Source organism: Seriola dumerili, unplaced genomic scaffold, assembly GCF_002260705.1.
Source record: "Seriola dumerili isolate Sdu_G_001 unplaced genomic scaffold, Sdu_1.0 BDQW01000531.1, whole genome shotgun sequence".
Classification (NCBI taxonomy): Eukaryota; Metazoa; Chordata; class Actinopteri; order Carangiformes; family Carangidae; genus Seriola; species Seriola dumerili.
Window position 1 is genome coordinate 1,524,038 of NW_019174786.1, and position 18,296 is coordinate 1,542,333.

The 18,296-nt window shown below is 40.2% G+C and overlaps 2 protein-coding genes across 2 annotated transcripts; both read left to right on the forward strand.

Moving 5' to 3' along the window:
• The first annotated feature begins 3,820 nt into the window (after positions 1-3,820).
• LOC111235613 lies at positions 3,821-9,362 on the forward strand. The gene is made up of 14 exons (XM_022764121.1): positions 3,821-3,864; positions 3,954-4,226; positions 4,322-4,597; positions 4,944-5,222; positions 5,339-5,620; positions 5,730-5,993; positions 6,305-6,574; positions 6,692-6,937; positions 7,366-7,473; positions 7,606-7,621; positions 7,729-7,826; positions 8,029-8,079; positions 8,533-8,595; positions 8,832-9,362. The coding sequence occupies exons 2-14, from the start codon at positions 3,977-3,979 to the stop codon at positions 8,837-8,839; spliced, it is 2,211 nt and encodes a 736-aa protein (XP_022619842.1). The 5' UTR covers positions 3,821-3,864; positions 3,954-3,976; the 3' UTR covers positions 8,840-9,362.
• Positions 9,363-11,464: 2,102 nt separating this feature from the next.
• LOC111235614 (immunoglobulin superfamily member 1-like) lies at positions 11,465-18,225 on the forward strand (the record flags this gene model as incomplete). Its single annotated transcript, XM_022764122.1, has 9 exons — positions 11,465-11,536; positions 11,894-11,926; positions 13,070-13,339; positions 14,220-14,486; positions 15,070-15,345; positions 15,495-15,773; positions 15,878-16,180; positions 16,865-17,131; positions 18,085-18,225. Coding segments are annotated over exons 1-9 (1,873 nt in total), but the record flags the coding sequence as incomplete, so codon positions are not given.
• Between the last annotated feature and the right edge of the window lie 71 nt (positions 18,226-18,296).

An 18,296-nucleotide genomic window follows, 5' to 3' on the forward strand; every position in this document is an offset into this window, starting at 1 on the left:
GATGCTCTCTATCCAGCAGCACATTTCATAGGTGTGAAGAGGAAGTAAAGCTGAGTTTAGCCTCGGATATTTTCTCCTCAGGCCGCTCCGTTTGCAGCAGGAAGAAGCACATTTCAAAAATAACATTTTAGTCCCCAGATTTCTGTATGTTTTACCGTGTTTATGCCAAAGTTACAAGAGAGAAAAACATCTGATGTTGTCTGGATAGAGTGCTTCTTACTTTCGTCTGTTTAAAGAATCTATTTATATTTAGATTGAAATGAACTTTTGTCTGTGTGTTCAAAGCAGAAGTCAGTTTTCACCTTAGTGTGGGAACTGGAGGCTTTTCTCTGCTCACTGCTCGCCACCTTTCCAAGATCACATTCACCACTGCTGTAAATTTAAATACAGTTTTCTTAATATTTTGGGAAACACAGTTTTGAAGCTTCAGTGATGTCCCTCACTCGTAAGTCACTTTGGATAAACGCGTCTGCCAGATGAGTAAATGTGAAAGTACACGTTTAAAATTACACCTACTGTAGCACACGGTTCTCCTTTTTATGTCCTTCTTCCAGCTGTGTTGTGACGCCGACCTGGTCGAAGCCGATGACGCTTTTTTTCTGACAAACACTTTGTGTGTTCTTTAAAAAAGTTTAAATTTTATGCGGCAATTTTCATGTGCAGCGTCTCCCTCTACCTTCCATATGAGGAGCAGAGGAGGGACCTCAATTATTATTATCTCAAATATACAATGTAGGAGGAAAGTCAGCCATGGCGACATCTTGGAGGAGTGGTAGACCAGAAGTGTGTTGACATGTTGATTGACAGCCATGAGTTTCCACTCCACACTTTGACCTTTGGTACACTGACATATGTTTTAGAGCAATTTCAACTCCATGAGAAAAATGCTACATACTGCAGCTTTAAGATTGTACCTTATGTTTATTCTCTTTTTTCACTGAAAAGTCTCAGTTATCCTCCACAATATGAAATCATCATCATCACATCATCAACACCTCTGATACAGGCCTGCTGTAGATAGATAGAACATTTTAAGATATTTCATTTCATCATTTCCATCGCTGCTGTCTTGTGATCTGCGTGCACACAAAACACACCACTAATGATACATACAGTATCATATGATGCAAAATGTTCAATAATTACTTGCAATAAGTGTGTACTTCCATCCTAGTTGGGTCTCATGTGCAGGGGCCGTGTGGCGCCTCTTCTCTGGTGGCTCAACAGGAAGCTCACAGTGGTTAAAACCCAGAGTAGTGGCGTGAGTTCTGTGTAAAAACAGAAAAGAAAAAGAAGGAACCTGAGATGGGCTAAACTCAGAGAAAGAAGTGGTAGAAAACCTCTTCCCTCATATGGACGTGAATATTTTCCCCCGCAGTTCCCTGTTTCTCTTCCTGCTGCAGTATTAGTCTGTGGGCTTTTCAGAAGCCGAGCGACAGAGTGTCAGTGCTGGATGTGAGAATGGGGCACACTTTGCTCTGTGTGCTGTCATTATTCCGTGAGTACTTCAGACACTTTCACCGTTTGAATGTACATGTCTTTAAATGCCACTGGTTATTATCTGTGTGCAGAGGTGGGTGGTAACATTTACTCTGTTACATGTAGTTAAGTGACTTTTTGTTTAGAGTAAATTGGGCTTATTGTAGTTTAATGCAACATGCTTTTTAATCTTGACTTATAGAGAAAAATAATATTACTCATTAATCATTTTTTTATACTTAATTATTTTATGCCTGAAATTTGCACATGAAAAAAAAGGGTCTAATTTTAAATCAGTCATGTGAACGTGACATGATGTCATGTTTCAACCACAGATGTTTCATCCTCCCTTTCGGTAAAAGGGCGCTGAGACTTGAGACATCAATACTGCAATTATCAATGTGTAACATTTTAAGACTCTTTATGTTTACTTTTTGATAACAGACATAAATAAAAACAAAAAACACAACAATGAATTTACTTAGGTTTGATAATATCTGATGAGATACCACTTTTATTCTTTCTTTTATTTTAGTGCTGCCACTCCTCCACTGTGGACAGGCTGAAGGTGACTCAACTACTTTCTTTATTTTTCTATGTATCACTCAAGATGTATCTTTATACCTCTTTATTACTCCTGATCACTTTGTCTTTGCTTCGGGTGTTATTAATGTTTGTATTGTTTAATTTCATCTGACAACAAATGAGTATATGTATGAATAATGTCGCATTTCAGAGAAAGAAATTACATATTCCTAAATACAATTCTGGGTTGTACTGTTTCTAACTGTGTTATGTTGTATGTATGCTTGTCTCGGGTTGTAGATGCTGCGTTGACCCTTGAACCCAGATCATCCTATTTATTCACTGGAGAGTCCGTGACCTTCATATGTGACATGAATGAGGGAAATGACACTGACTGGTATTACAAATTCAACTGGAACGGTCAACAAATTGTCTCCTTCAATTCGAGGAAGTCCTACTCGCTCGAGCTAACGGAAGACCTGAGCGGTGACTATCAGTGCATCGGCCGCCACCAAGGCTCAACAAATCTTACAAAACATAGCAATAAGGTCACTCTCTCTGTATCAGGTAAGATATCACATTTATTGTCCCTGCTGTGAAGTTTACTATCACCTGTAGCACAGCCATGTTGAGATTATCATTCTAGTTAGAACCAGTCAGCCTCGTCAAGTTTAGCGTGTGTGCATCCAGGCCCGCGCACAGCAGTGTGACTACAGGAGCACGCTTCACGCCATGACCCATCGCAGCTGATGTAGCCAGCTGTCATCTGCATTATATTTTTGCTAAAAGTCGCCTTCTGTGCACGGAGTAATAACTCGATTTTCACGATGTAGACAATTCACAGAAACAAAAATTCAAATGAGTCATTTGAAATCATATGTCTTCCTGCTCTGAATACAAGAATAGCCGCTGTAGAAGTTCAGTCGGCTTTTAGCTGAGCAGTGTGACAACAAGCATGCCAGGAAATGAGTGAGGAGTGACAGGTTAAGTACACTACCACGTAGCAAAGGGTGCAGTGGATAGATTACATGTTGCACAGAGAGGAGTATGTCATGTGAAAGCAGCAGACTGGAGTTTTCTGTCTGAAGACTGATCCGTTAAAGCTATCCTACAGTCCAAATCATTACAGTACTGCAGCAAGCTAACAAGTACTTTGAAGAAATGTACTATGAGAAATATATATAAGAAAAATAATCTTGGATTAATTTATGATAAATAATGACTATATTCTTATCCAAACAGCTCTCAGACCCACGGCCACTCTGAGGGCAGCCAGGACATCCATACCAGCAGGTGGCACTCTGACACTCACCTGTTCTGTTGAGGGCTCCGGGGACTGGAAATACGACTGGTTCTCACGTAACCCAGACTCTCATGAAACTAAGATGGTAACGGATGGTGTGCAAAACTCTGTCAGCGTCTCACACGAAGGCATCTACCGGTGCAGAGGAAGAAGAGGAAACCCAGTTTTCTTCACAAAGCTCAGTGATATGCATCGTATTGAGAAAACTTGTAGGTTTAGTAACTTATTTTAATGCATTCATCACTGTGAATATTTGAATATTTACTGTGTATTTTTGGTGTGCACAGTGCCCAACAAGAACTATGTGACCCTGACACACAACTGGACTCAGATATACAGCGGTGAGATGATCACTGTCAGATGTGAGATCCAGGGAGGCGGAGACACCGACTGGGAATATGAATGGAGAACAACCAGCTCAAACGCACCTCCCACACACAGTGAATACAGGCTGAGCAGTGCCTCTGCTTCCTACAGTGGAGACTACTGGTGCAAGGCTAGAAGAGACTTGTATTCTTCAACAGAGTGGAGTCAGGCCTTCACACTTAGAGTGTCATGTAAGTCAGATTTCAATCATAATGTCAATTTTTTTTGTGTGTGTGATTTCATTTGTTAATCTATTTCTATAATGTATTTAAATGAACAGCACATAAACCCAGGCCCACAGTTATGGCAGATAAGAGAACCGTACCGGTAAATGGCAGCGTAACACTGACCTGCTCTGTGGAAAACTCCACTGAGTGGAAATACGACTGGTTCAGACGTACCTCACACTCTTCTGATGCTCAGGCCATAAGAGCTGGTGAACCGGGCAAAGTTATCAGTATCTCACATGGAGGCATCTACCACTGCAGAGGAGGGAGACGAGACACAGCTTTCTCCACAGAGAACAGCGAGTCAGTCACAATTGAGAAAACAGGTAAGTGTTGGTGCTTCAGTTTGGAGCAATGCAACATGCAGAATCAGTGCTCGGGGACTAGTTTCTTCTGTTTTTCTTCTTCTATTTGTGAACAGTTTCCAACAAGGCTGTTGTGTTCCTGCAACCCAACTGGCCTCTGGTGTTCACTGGTGAGACCATCACCGTTAGATGTGGGATTCACGGAGGTGGAAGCACCGAGTGGGAGTATGAATGGAGCGAACCCAAGTCCAGCACGGTTCCAGCATACGATGAATACAGGATCGACAGTGCATCTGTGTCCGACAGCGGGAACTACAGGTGTAAGGGTAAAGACAAACGGGACTTGTTTTCCTCGACAGAGTGGAGCGACGTCATCACGTTGACAGTTTCTGGTAAGGAAGACTGTGTTTTAATGGCTTGTCATAGGAAGATATGGATATGGGACGGTTTGTTTCTTACATTTATTCTATTCCTAATTTTTTTTCTTTTTTGTTTTTGTGCCTGACATAGAGGAGAAACATGCCTCACAAAGATGTGTGTTCAGGACGAGCAGAAAAGTCATTAATACGCTGATCTAACGCCACATTAACACACAATAAATACCCATAGGGCGTTTTTTATGGACTTGGTACAAGAGTACAGAATGAGATGAATTATTTATTATTTTATATTTATAAGTTACTTAAATTGAACTTAATCACAGGGACAGTAACAATGTTTTTTTCATATATATATCAGCAGACAGACCAACTGCTAACCTGAGTGCTGACAACAGAGCCTTTGCAGCAGGGGGCAGGGTGACACTGACCTGCTCTGTGAACCCATCATCATCTGGTTGGAAATACTACTGGTACACAGGCGAGAAAACCTCTGAGCCCCTGACGACACAAGATGCTGTTTCCCACTCAAGTGGAGACATCAGTGTCTCACAGGAAGGACTCTACTGGTGCAGAGGAGGAAGAGGAGACCCAGTGTACTACACAGAGTTCAGCGACTCTGTCAACATTCACAAAACTGGTGAGTGTGGTAAAGAGTTTTTGTAAAAACTCATTGAGACAATGAAATTGTTGATTCTGATATAACAGTTTGCCATTTTTTTGTGTCTTTTATTTGTGAATTTTAACCACCAGTAGTCAGCAACACGGCTGTTGTGACTGTGCAGCCCAACTGGCCTGAGATATACAGAGGAGAGACGATCACTGTCAGCTGTGAGATCCAGGGAGGAGGAGACACTGAGTGGACGTATGAATGGATGACAACCAGCTCATATAAACGTTCAAACAACAATGAAGAGAGGATTAGTTTGTCGTCTTCATCACAAAGTGGTGACTACTATTGGTGTAAGGGCAGACTGAAAAGTGCACAACAGAATTCAACAGGATGGAGTGTTCCCTTCAAATTAACAGTATCTTACAGTAAGTCAAGTCATGTTTCATTCACGCAATAAAACCATTAATGTCTCCAAGTTTGTGCTTTATACTGCATTTGAAGAAAGTGTTTGTACTGTTTGTGTTAATTGTGTAGCATCACAACCTGTCCTCACTGTGTCTCCATCATGGCTGAGTCCTGGAGCCTCAGTAACTCTGAAGTGTGAGGTTGAACATCCATCTGCAGGATGGAGGTTCTACTGGTACAAGGCTGTTCCCAGATTGTCCAAAAGCAACATGTATAACCGCTACCACTCTATACGTGGACGCTGGATAGATTTTGATTACTACCACTCCTACAGCTACGAGCTGCTCCCTGGAAGCAGCAGTGGGACTGAACAGGATTCCTACATCGTCCATGGTCAGACACACACAGCAGGATATGTGTGTAAGGCTGGAAGAGGAGACCCAGTGATTTACACTGAGACTAGTGAAGTAAAGTTTGTCTGGTCTGGAGGTGAGTTGGTTTGTTTTTGTGTTTCTCCCCTCATAAAGCAGATGTTATGTTGTCACTTGAGTCTGTCCATCTTTTTTTTGTCAGCAACATATCTTGTAAACTGCTTTAAAAAGACCAAAAAACAATGAAACCAAACTAGTCGTTGTGTTGGTGTTTTTTTTTTAAAAATCTTATATTGTCTCTGTCGTTCGTTTTCCTCCGTGCATGTTTTCCAGATGTTCATCCAGCAGCGTCTCTCACAGTGAGTCCTGACGGAGCGCAGCACTTCACCTCTGACTCTGTCTCACTGAGCTGTGAGGGAAACTCTACTGAGTGGAGAGTGAGGAGGTTTCCTGATGGTCGCTCCCTGCCATACTCTTCATACTGCTTTACCACAATGACTGGATCCACCTGCAACGTCCATGGTCTCTTACCCAGGAATGATGCGTACTGGTGTGAGTCTGGATCAGGAGAGTTCAGCAACGCGGTCAACATCACCGCAAGTTGTAGGTTTTCATTACATTTATTCCTTCTTTGTTCTACTGTTTCTTACTGTGACGCAGTTAATTTGATGTCAGGCTGTTCATATTAGTCATGTTTTTATTTTTTTAATGGTTTTACAGATACTGTTATTATCCTGGTGAGCCCCCTCCACCCCGTGAACGAGGGAGATTCTGTTTCTCTTCTCTGCAAATTGAGGACAGGACTCTCATTTTTTTCTAATGTCGCTTTCTACAAAAATGGCAACGTCATCCACAATGACGACAGAGGGGTGCTGAATATCTCTGCGGTGTCAAAGTCAGACGAAGGCTTCTACAAGTGTGAACATTCAGGAAATGAGTCACCACAGAGTTGGATGTCAGTAAAATGTGAGTGTGATTTATACATATATAAGTCTTCATTAATGTGTCCTGCCATATTTAGGTTGATTATTTGATTCATTGGATTTTGTTAAAAAAAAAACATTCCACTTATGCAGTAGCTCCCCAGTAATTCACCACACGTGTTAAAATGGGCCTGTCCATGTAAAGTAATGTGGTGTGGTTTACTTATCTTTGCAATGTTTCTCTTTTTTGATGATTGTCACCAAAAAATATTTGGAGTTACATTTAAAATTCATGTTCACTTAATTTTTCATCTCTACGCTTTCTGCTTGAATTTATTTCTGCTCCAAGCAGCAAGAACACTTGAGGTCCTCTTGCAACAATAAGCTCAGAAAATATTTATAACTGAGGTCCCCTCTTGTGTAATCCTGTCATAGATGACGTTGATCAATCCTTCTTATTTATTATTGCAGCGTCTCGCTCCTCATCTCCCGAGCCGCTGGTCGTCGGGCTGGTTATCGGTGTCGCGCTGGTTGTTCTCCTGCCGCTGCTACTGTTGTGCTGGTGCAGGAAGTCAAAGAGTGAGAGCTTTTCCTTCTTTGTTGTAGATCAGTTACTCCCTGCTTGTTCAAAAATCATTGTCATGACACGGAGCAGTGATTCAGTTTGCAATTCAAAATCATGCAACGTAATGATTATTGTCTTGTTCACAGATCCGCGTTGCAACAGGTTGGTGCAACACTCTCTTGTCTCATCTTCTTCATAACAGAAATGCGTAAAACATGTTTTATTTTATTTTTTTTACTTTTACTACTTATTATGACGACATGTTTCAGGCCCGTCCAGTCTGAAAAGACCGATCAGGACTCTGCTACGGACCAAACTGTCAACCGAGATGCAAATCAACAGCAAATATACTCGTCTCTTCTCCACGGTCAGCCCTCCGTCTAATCTAGAATCCTGTCACAGCTAATTCTGCCCCTCTTCTGTATTCATATCCTGTTGTTATAATGTACAACAATAACATCACACCATACTGTGCTGCAGGTTTAACTGTTACACCGAATCTTAGTACTTTAAAATTGTTTCCTGAGGTTTAGAACTCTAATCATGGATTCATTTTTATTGACTTGTAGGTGACGTCTGTGTCTATGAATCAATCAGAGGCTCTGAAAACACTGGGAATGGTACAGTATAAACTTCAGTTCGTGCAGAGAAGTCCACAATGGTCTGATTTTAACTGAGTAAAATCCAAGCCGCTGAAAACTTTCTAATTTCATTCTTCTTCTTCTTCTTCTTCTTCTTCTTCTTCTTCTTCTTATTGTTATTGTTATTATTATTAAATGTGTTACGTGGTGAAAGGTATGTGGATTTCAACAGGGTGGAGGTCAGGGCTGTTTCTTTATGACCCTGGCTTTGTGCATGGGAGGTGTCATGTTGAAACAGTGCAGGGCCTGTGTTGCCACACAGTTATCTAAAATGTAAGTGGATGCTGCAGTGTTAAGATTTCCATTCATCAGAGCTGAGAGGCCGAACCATGAAAACCCGCTCCAGAACAAACATGTAATTACACACATACTTTGCATTTAGTGTAAAAGAGCTTGATTTTTATTTATTTTTTTATTTTTTTACCATTACAGGAAACCGAGATGATCCAGGTGACAGGTCTGACTACTATAATGTGAATCCAGATGCAGCTGCAGGTACAAATAATAAATATTAAAATATATATAAATATTAAGAATATTAAATACAAGAGAAGCTCATGTAATTAAAGGTCCGTGTACAGTTTGAATTACAGTCAATGTTGGTGTCTCGGATTTCAAATGCATTCAGTAAAACTGTATTAACATTATATTACATAATACATGTCCCATTGACCAGGTAAATGTATCATGTGCGTATGTTTTAATTTGTGGTTGTTGTCATTTTGTGCCAGGTCCATAAAGAGACGTGCATCATCGAGGAAGACAAAAGAAGCGTGGACGACATCGTGAAAAAAACGCTTCACAGCATTGATACAACTGCTGCCATCCAAATGTTAGACACAGTATCCTGTGCAGTTTTCTAGCAAATCATATGAAAGAAAGACACGGCCAGCATTAATAACAAAACTGCTGAGACGATTTGCTTTTGTCTTTATGCTCATTATGTAAATCTTTGTTGCAATCATTCTGGAGGTTAGACGGCGTAGGACTGCTGTACTTTTAAAGTCAGCCGTGATGTTATACATTCATATATAATGGTCATTATTCACGCACACCTCCGCTCGCTTGTCATGACGCTATGACTGCCAAGACCTTACAGGGTAAACACAACCACTTGTCAAGTTCTGATATGGAATCGTTTAAATGTATTTGCCAGTTTTTCAAAGTGGAAATGAGATATAATGGATGCTCTTGTTGTCTTAGAAGAGATGTGGCAACTTTGTAGAAGTTTACCTTTTACAAACTGAATGACTTTATGTGGGTTGTTGTACGAATGTAAATCATATTTGTATAATTTTTTTAATATTATCTATTTTGCACCATATTATATCACTTTTTCTTATTTTATCTCATTTTTTCTACTAAAAGAAATGGGGTTTATAAATAAATATAATGAGGTGAAGTGAACAATCATGGTTGGATTTTCTGTTACAAATGGTGGCTAGTGCACCTTTACTAGTCCACATCTGAATTGAGGCGAGAGAGGCCGGAGATGAAGCTCATAATGGAGCAGGTCATGATACCTCCTGCTAACAAGCTAACGATAGCATGCCTGCTCAGTTTCCTGATGTTTGTTTATTCTCATAAATCCACAGAGAGTTTTTCTTCTTCTTCTTCTTTATTGCAGGCGCAGCACACTGTATTAGAGTGATGGTGATTGTTCTGGCATCCAAGAACCTGCATCTCTTCTTGCTGCTTCCTTATTGTCCTTTCTGCTTCCAGCATGTTGTTTGGTGTTACACAGCACTGTCACCGTGTGTCACACAATATACAGTCTATAGTCACAATCGACAGCAGCAACCTCTGCTCCTTAATGAGTGATGGCTGGTCTCTGCTCCTCTTCTTCTGTCATCATGCTGCAGTTTGATCTGTGAGTGAAGCTCAGACACATTTGGAGACTTTAGTAAGAACAGGTGATGATGTCACTGACGTGTAGGTGACGTTTGTGTCTTTGTAGCCGAGGAAACAGGCTCCAGCTCGAGCCGAACGACTTGTTTTCTGTCCTCAGCTCACAGCAGACTGTCCTGTCTACATTGGAGTAATATCATTCAGGTTGGAAATCACCTAATGTGAATGAATTAAGGTTTAATTTTGCATCTAACGTGAAAAGGACGATGTGATCTGATGAGCCAGTCAACAAAGCATGTAAAGGAGGTGGAGGTGTTAAAGGAAGCTGTGAAGCTGACTTTATTTCGGGTGCTGATAAGCAGAGGCTTGGCTTACTTCTTCTTAGACTCTAGTTGCAGAGTAGTAACTACAACACAATGACATCATGCATTTTATTTCTGTGGTTACTATAGCAGCAGGCTACATGTGACACTGCAAATGTCTTTCATGCATTCGACATGTTTTGGACCGACGGGCCACATCAAACACTGGACGGTGAAAATGATTCAGGGAGGAAGGCTTTCATTGTTCGGGTCTCAGTGTGTACGTTTTTGTTTAGAGTGACACCAACTATCTGCACCATCTCTTTACTGAACACAACAGCAACATTTTTACTTGGAACTGCATGTTTCACACCCAGTTGACCACATACAGTAAACCGGACAGAGGTGATAGCGAGTGTTCAACATGAAGAACAGTGTGGGGATGTTTATGATACATTTTTTATCAAACTCAACCTTCTGGCTTTGCTTGTTGTCTTCTCATGAGATTTCAGACTGAGAAATAAATATTGACCATCATGTTATCTGTCCATATGCATTGTACTGGACTTCATTTCTACCACGTTAAACATCCTGTATAGGATATAACACTTCTTCTTATCTACTTGTAAACATCTTGTGTGTGTGAATGTGGAGATGGCACAATCTTTTCTTTCTATCACAGCAGCACACCTTAATGTGTAAAGAGGAACTTTTCTTTCACCAGTTCTAATAAGACTTAATTCTTCTTAGGACCTACACAATATTAGGCAGGTAGTTTCAATGTTGTGTCTGATCGGTGTGTATCATCACCACAATGTTATTGCTGAGTATTTGAGTGATGACAAGGAAACACAGTTGTAAAGCAGGTAGATCAAACAATTCCACCACAGAATAAGAAACGTTTAGATGACATGTTGTATCAGATACTCAATGGAGAGCATGTATCACACACATACATAGATACACACAACTTTTTCTGTGGGCAGGAAGCGAAAATTGGTCAAAGTATTCTGTGGTCAAACCTAAAGCACATATCCGAGTTGTGTGAAACAGAAGGAAGAACAGAAAGGCTATACTCAGAAGGAGAAGTCGAAAGAAATTCTAATCTCGTATTTGTATGAAATGTAACTTCTTCTTCTTATGTAACGTCCTTTTTTCTCTCTCTTTTTGCTCGTTATTATTCATGTAAAGTTGGAACATTTCCCAGAAGCAGAGCAGCAGGGCGACGGTGTCAGTGCTGGATGTGAAGATGGGGCACACTCTGCTCTGTGTGCTGTCCTTATTCTGTGAGTACATCAGTTACTTTCACAATCTTTTGTTGACATGACCATGTGTGTTGGTTATTCTTGGTTCAGAGTTGTGGACTAAATACACGACTGTACTAGTTATTTTGGACAAACATTTGTACGATGCATGCACAGTATATAGTCTAAGGTATTATGTTTATAGATTTAATATATTTCTCATGTTATTTCATGTGTTTCTTTTGAGTTTTGTTTTTTGAGTATTGCCTCAGAAATGAGTTGATAAGCAAGAGCTGCTTCAGCTGAAAATCCACCTGGTTCTTAAATGCTGTAGTTTATTATGGTTTTGACTGTTTGTCAGATTGATCATGTCTGATGAGGTTTCAATCTTTATTTTAGTGCTGAATACACTCTTCTACGGAAAGGCTGAAGGTAACAAGTTCCTTCCTGTTTTTTCTCACTTATATAATGTTATATATAGTATTTATCTGCGACTTATTATTGACAATGTCACTCTTAATCATATCGTCTTTTTTTATTTTATTTTATTTTATTTATCAATGTAAATTATTAAATGACTTCATTTGTGCTCAACAGTATGAAATTGCATATTTTTCAAAACAGTTCATGTTGTATTTATCTCTCCTGGTTGGTGTTGGCTGCACGTTCATGTATGAGGTCGTCATGTTGTGCTGACCCTCAGGGCAGAGCCTGTTACCTTCATACAGATTTCATGCGTTCATCTGGTCATCTTAACAGGGCAGAGTAGTGACCCAGCAGAGGGCACTGATGAGTCTGGTATGAAGACAGAATCAAGCGCAGTCAGAGTCTGTCACAGTGTCCTGCATGCAGTACAGATGATCTCACTGACTTAAGTTGTTGGCATGTGTGCTGACTGCCACACAGTTTCCTTTGGTATCACCTGTAGGAGCTGTCAAAGTCAGAAATGATCAAATATTGCACATATAGATGTTTGACAAATGAAAGGCAAAACCAAGAGGAAAAGTCTTTCTATGACGTTGGGACAGTATGAGCCTCTAGAACGACTAAAACTTGAACATGAACAGAAACATGGATCTGAAATATCTAATTGACTGTGTCTGGGCAGTGTTGGAGGCTATGCATGTTGAAGGAGGGAAACCAAATGCTGTGCTGACCCTAATGTCAAACTGCATTTACTGAAGAGTCTGTTATTTTCATAGATAGAGTTTATTCATGCATTAATCTGATCATGTCAACAGGGCAGCCGAATGAACAAGTGGACAGTGCAGATAACTCTGAAGGGGGGAAAAGATCAAACACAGCCACAGTAAAGTAAAACAGTCCTGCCTGAAGATTTTAATAACAAAGAGACATATGATTCATTTTTTACACAGAAAGTAATTATACTCTCTGTTTGAGTCGTGGCATGTTGTGCTGGCTGCTGTGTTACACTTCTGTGTGAGCTGATGAACGTGGAAGCAAAGGGGCTGAATGGATGGAATCAGTTAACTTCAACAAAACATTATCTATGATTGAGATGAATGTTGGTGTACCCTCTGTTATGGAAAACATTTTTTTTTCTAACTTGAACAGAATCTGAACTGAAGGCCACTCTGACAGCAGACAGGACAGTTATACCAGCAGGGGGCAGTGTGGCACTGACCTGCTCTGTGAACGGCTCTGATCACTGGAAATACTACGGGTTCAGACGTGACTCACACTCTGCAGCTGATCCAGTAAGAGATGTTAGAGCAGGCGGAGTTATGGTTGTCTCAGAGGGAGGTTTCTACCACTGCAGAGGAGGGAGAGGAGACCCAGAGTTCTTCACTCAGAACAGTGAGGAAGTCCTCATTCAGAAAACTGGTGAGTTTAGTCATTTAATATTCATTGTTGTGTTCAGATCTCAGTCGTTTCAAAAAGAGTCATTTGGTGTCAGAAGCAAAACAGGAGAGTTTTAATGGAAAAATGAAAATATGGCAGCAGCTCTTAATCCTCTGAGGATGGAGAGAAACAAACTGTTAGTCTCTCTTCAGGTCGTGTAAAAACACAAATCAAGAGTGGAAGATACTTCAATGACACTTCTCACTGACATCTACAGGTGGTTAAAACACATTTCTCATATCACAGTATTTGTGAGACATTGTGACCTTGTCTTGGTTCTTGAACACAGAGCAGCCCCATGTTTTATCTGAGGAGCTGCTGTCATGTTTCAGTGCAGAGTTTAAACCAGTCGAGCAGCTTTTATATTTTTCTATAAAATAGACGTCAGCTGTTGAGTCAGACTTGTCAGTGAAGAGTTTCCTTCAACTGGCTGCTGCTGAAGTTTGTCCTTAATCCCTGTTTGTATATAGTGTATGAAACAGTGTGTGTGTGTGTGTGTGTTTGTGTGTGTGTGTGTGTGCGTGTGTTTGTATATTGTTAACAAAATGTTTTGAGTTTTATGAATCCATTTTGACAAACATGTTAGTTTTTTTTTGTTGATGAAATTGTTTCTGACCTGATACGTTTGTTGGTTCACACTCGGCACTTAGTCCATTTTGGAAATTCATGGCTTTTTTTAATGTTTTCATACTTTTGTTTTTCACCTGTGTTTTTGTTTTTATGGCCATTGAATCATGTTTGTATTGTTCATTAAACTGCTACAAAATTCAAACTACATTAGAAATAGTGATACTAACTGCTATGATTTTCATTTGAGTTTTATAAATTTAGTTGTTTTCTCACTGTGTATTTCTGTCAACAGTTTCATGTAGGGTCACTGTGACCCTGCAGCCCAACTGGTCTGTGATATACAGAGGAGAGAAGATCACTGTCAGATGTGAGATCCAGGGAGGTGGAGACACTGGGTGGACGTATGAATGGAGAACACCCAGCTCAAACAATCCTCCATCACACAGTGAATACACTATCAGCAGAGTTACTGAGTCTCACAGTGGTGACTACAGGTGTAGAGGTAGAAGAGACTATTCCTTAACAGAGTGGAGTCGGGTCCTGAGATTGACAGTATCACGTGAGTTGAACATCTTTCATTTATACAAAAATTTTGTTTTCCTATTTTTAAAATCTCTTCCGTCTAAATAAAACAACAAGAACATTTCAGACATCATTGTAGCTCTGTTCAGCCACTCAGTGAAAAATGTTTTTTACTTTAGTAACAAAGGAATGAAAATGAGCTTTTTACTGTGACATCAGAGTAACTTCTTAAGCACTATACAGTTCTGATACATGAAGAATAAAATGACCTGTGGTTGTTTAATGAGTCCACAGTTTCCACTGACATCCCCTCAAAAATGAAAGTGTTTTTTGTGGCTGTACACATGTAGTTTTCTTTGTAGCAGAAGTGAGTTATGATGCAGTTGATTCAGTTGTTTTGGCTGAGATGTTGATTTATTCATTTATTTATTTCCATCATTAATCCCTAGAGGTGTCAGGTTGTCAGGTTGCATGTGAGTTGGGTGAAATCAGTTTCAGTGAATCCACCTGTAATAACTGTCAGTGTTTTAAGTCTGCTCAGAGTTTATGAAACAAGGTAACAGGGAACAAATCCTATTTTAACCATTGACTTGTTTTGTTTTTCCCTGTGAACTAAACAGCCAATAAACCCCAGGCCTCACTGACAGCAGGCAGCAGAGTCCTACCAGCAGGGGGCAGAGTGACTCTGACCTGCTCTGTGAACCCATCACCTGGTTGGAAATACTACTGGTACAGAGAGAATAAACTCTCTGAACCTCTGAACAGACATGATGCTGTTTCCCAGACAACTGGAACAACCAGTGTCTCACAGGAAGGACTCTACAGGTGCAGAGGAGGAAGAGGAGACCCAGTTTACTACACACACTTCAGTCAGGCAGTTAGGATTGACACCATTGGTGAGTTTGGAAATAAACGCACAATGTAGAAGAAGAAGTCTATTGTGTATTCATGATGCATCATTAAGATTCAGATAAAAAAAAATCTGATGTTAATTGAAACTTTTTGTATTTTTATGTTCTTATTGTAAATCCTTGAACATGAACAGTCTCAAACACGGCTGTTGTGACTCTGCAACCAAACTGGACTGAGATATACAAAGGAGAGAGGATCACTGTCAGCTGTGAGATCCAGGGAGGAGGAGACACTGAGTGGACGTATGAATGGGAAACGCCCAGATCACTCAAACCTTCAAATCAACAAGAATACAGGATTAGTTCTGCTTCATCATCCCACAGTGGAGACTACAGGTGTATGGGCAGGATGAAAAGTGCACATCGTAATACAACAGAGTGGAGTGATTCAGTCAAATTGACAGTGTATGACAGTAAGTCTGATCATATTTCATTTAAACTGAAAATCTAAACAACTCATGTGTTTAGAGATAATGTCATAACATGTTTTCATTCTGAGAAAATAACTTTCCAACAGATAAACCCCGGCCTGTCCTCACTGTGTCTCCATCATGGCTGAGTCCTGGAGCCTCAGTAACTCTGAAGTGTGAGGTTGAACATCCATCTGCAGGATGGAGGTTCTACTGGTACAAGGCTGTTCCTGATGGATCACAGCGCTCCTACAGCTATGAGCTGCTCCCTGGAAGCAGCAGTGGGACTGAACAGGATTCCTACATCGTCCATGGTCAGACACACACAGCAGGATATGTGTGTGTAGCTGGAAGAGGAGACCCAGTGATTTACACTGAGACTAGTGAAGTAAAGTTTGTCTGGTCTGGAGGTGAGTTTGTTGTTTCAATGTTCAGTCATTACCTGAATTCATCCATGTTTTTGTCTAAGCAACATTTCCTAAAAACAAATATTCATGTTGGTAAAGAAATGTATTTTTACATTCATGGTCCCCAGTGGAAGAAATGTACTGATTGTGGAACTGGGTTGAATATCCTTCTCTCCTTGTTTCCTTCTGTCCTTCCCTTATCCTTCTTCAGTTAATCTGAAAGCATCAAAGCCACAAACAAACACAGAGATACAAGGTTTCCACCTCTCATTGAAGTGCAGCTCCACTTTCCTCAATGTGTTCTTTTATTTTGGATACTTGAGCTCATCTTAATGTTTATTCTCAATTGCTTTTACTCCCCAGCTGACAGGACAAGTGCAGCTGGAGAGTTGAGTCAGTGGTCAGGCAGGTGCACAGACAGATTGATAAATGAATAACAATAAAAGACTTCAGCAGGTAACAAAGCAGGTAGAGACAAGATAAACAAACAGTCATAAAACTGACACAAATGTAATGAGGCAAATAAGAGGAAAACACTTTTGTATAAAGACAAGAAGCATCTTTTAACATGAAATACACACCTCTGTATGTTAGACAGGCAGGTAAAAGTAAAGTGTAGAAAAACAGCTGTTTTTAATGTTCATATCTCTGTTGCTGCTTTGACCCTTTTCTGTGTTTGTTCTTCAGATGTTCGTCCATCAGCGTCTCTCACAGTGAGTCCTGACAGAGCGCAGCACTTCACCTCTGACTCTGTCTCACTGAGCTGTGAGGGAAACTCTACTGAGTGGAGAGTGAGGAGGTTTGATGAGAGTAACTACCTGTCACACTGCTCTGACTGGGGGAGAATGACCGGATCCACATGTAACATTTACAGTTATGGGCCCAGTAATGCAGTGTACTGGTGTGAGTCTGGATCAGGAGAGTTCAGCAACACAGTCAACATCACTGTACAGAGTACGCTTCACTGCATTTTCTCTCTATTTCACTTTTTCTGGAATTTGAATTATTGTCAAAGTCTCATGTGAGTTAATTGATCACGTCTTAGAATTGAGTTGTTACATATATAGTTCCTTGGAGAGTTCGGTCCGTTACATGGTTTTAATCATTAATTAATATGTTACCAAACAAAGACACTCATTTCCTCCATGTCCTGTACACTTCACATAAATATGTTGTTACTGAATGAAAATGAAATGTCAATGTTCAGTCAGTCTTCTTCATTATTTAGCAGCACCATGATGTTGGTGGCAGGTCTCACTTCACTCACTTCATCTCTTCATAAAACAAATCACGTCCAAATTCTGGCCACAGTAAATATCTTCCTCCTTGCAAAGTACTAAGTGAAATTTCTTTCCTGTAACAAGCCACTGAAAACATTCGATAGTTTAGTTTAGTTTTTTCCTTCAGACTATCATATAAAAAATAATAAATGGTGTTAATTTAAATAATATTGATGAGCACATATTAATTACGTCTCCATTCTCTCTTGAGCTAATGAGCCACAACTTGGCTTCTCATCTGTGGCTGCAACTAAACATCACATCAACATCATCATAGTCACATCTTTCCTCTCATCCTGTCACATGTTGCCTCTCATCATGATGAGGCTTTGGTTTAGTGTCGGTCTTGTATGTTGACAGCTGATCTGAAGGAAACAACTACAGTAGAATTTACAGGACAATGTAAAAAGCTGTTGTTTATTTGGCAACAGGTTCTGTAAAACACACACAGCAGGTTGTAAGTAAACAAGATCAAATGTCAGGTCTTATGATCATCCTGTAAAATAAATCAGCAGTGAATAAGAATAAAAGCATATAATTAATCCATTCTCATCATGTCTGTCAGCTGGTTCTAAAGCTCGGCACCAGCTGATCTCTGACTGAAACTTCATATTCTGACTGTTACAGATTATTATACTCATGGTATTATCCTGCTGAGCCCCGCCCGTCCTGTGACTGAGGGAGAGTCTGTCACTCTTGGCTGCGAATTCAGGACAGAGAGAAATATTTCCAGTGTGTTTTTCTATCAGAATGACAAACTCATCCACAGTCAGATGAAGGTTTCTACAAGTGTCAGTCCCTCAGGACGAGGTGTCACACAGAGTTGGATGTCATTTAAA

Excerpts from the sequence above, each read along its gene's own strand:
- LOC111235613 (XM_022764121.1), top strand. The coding sequence starts at position 3,977 with ATGGCAGATAAGAGAACCGTACCGGTAAATGGCAGCGTAACACTGACC. Across the intron at positions 6,575-6,691 it reads GGTCAACATCACCGCAAGTT|ATACTGTTATTATCCTGGTG; the intron begins GTAGGTTTTCAT and ends ATGGTTTTACAG. Across the intron at positions 8,080-8,532 it reads CTCTGAAAACACTGGGAATG|GAAACCGAGATGATCCAGGT; the intron begins GTACAGTATAAA and ends TTACCATTACAG.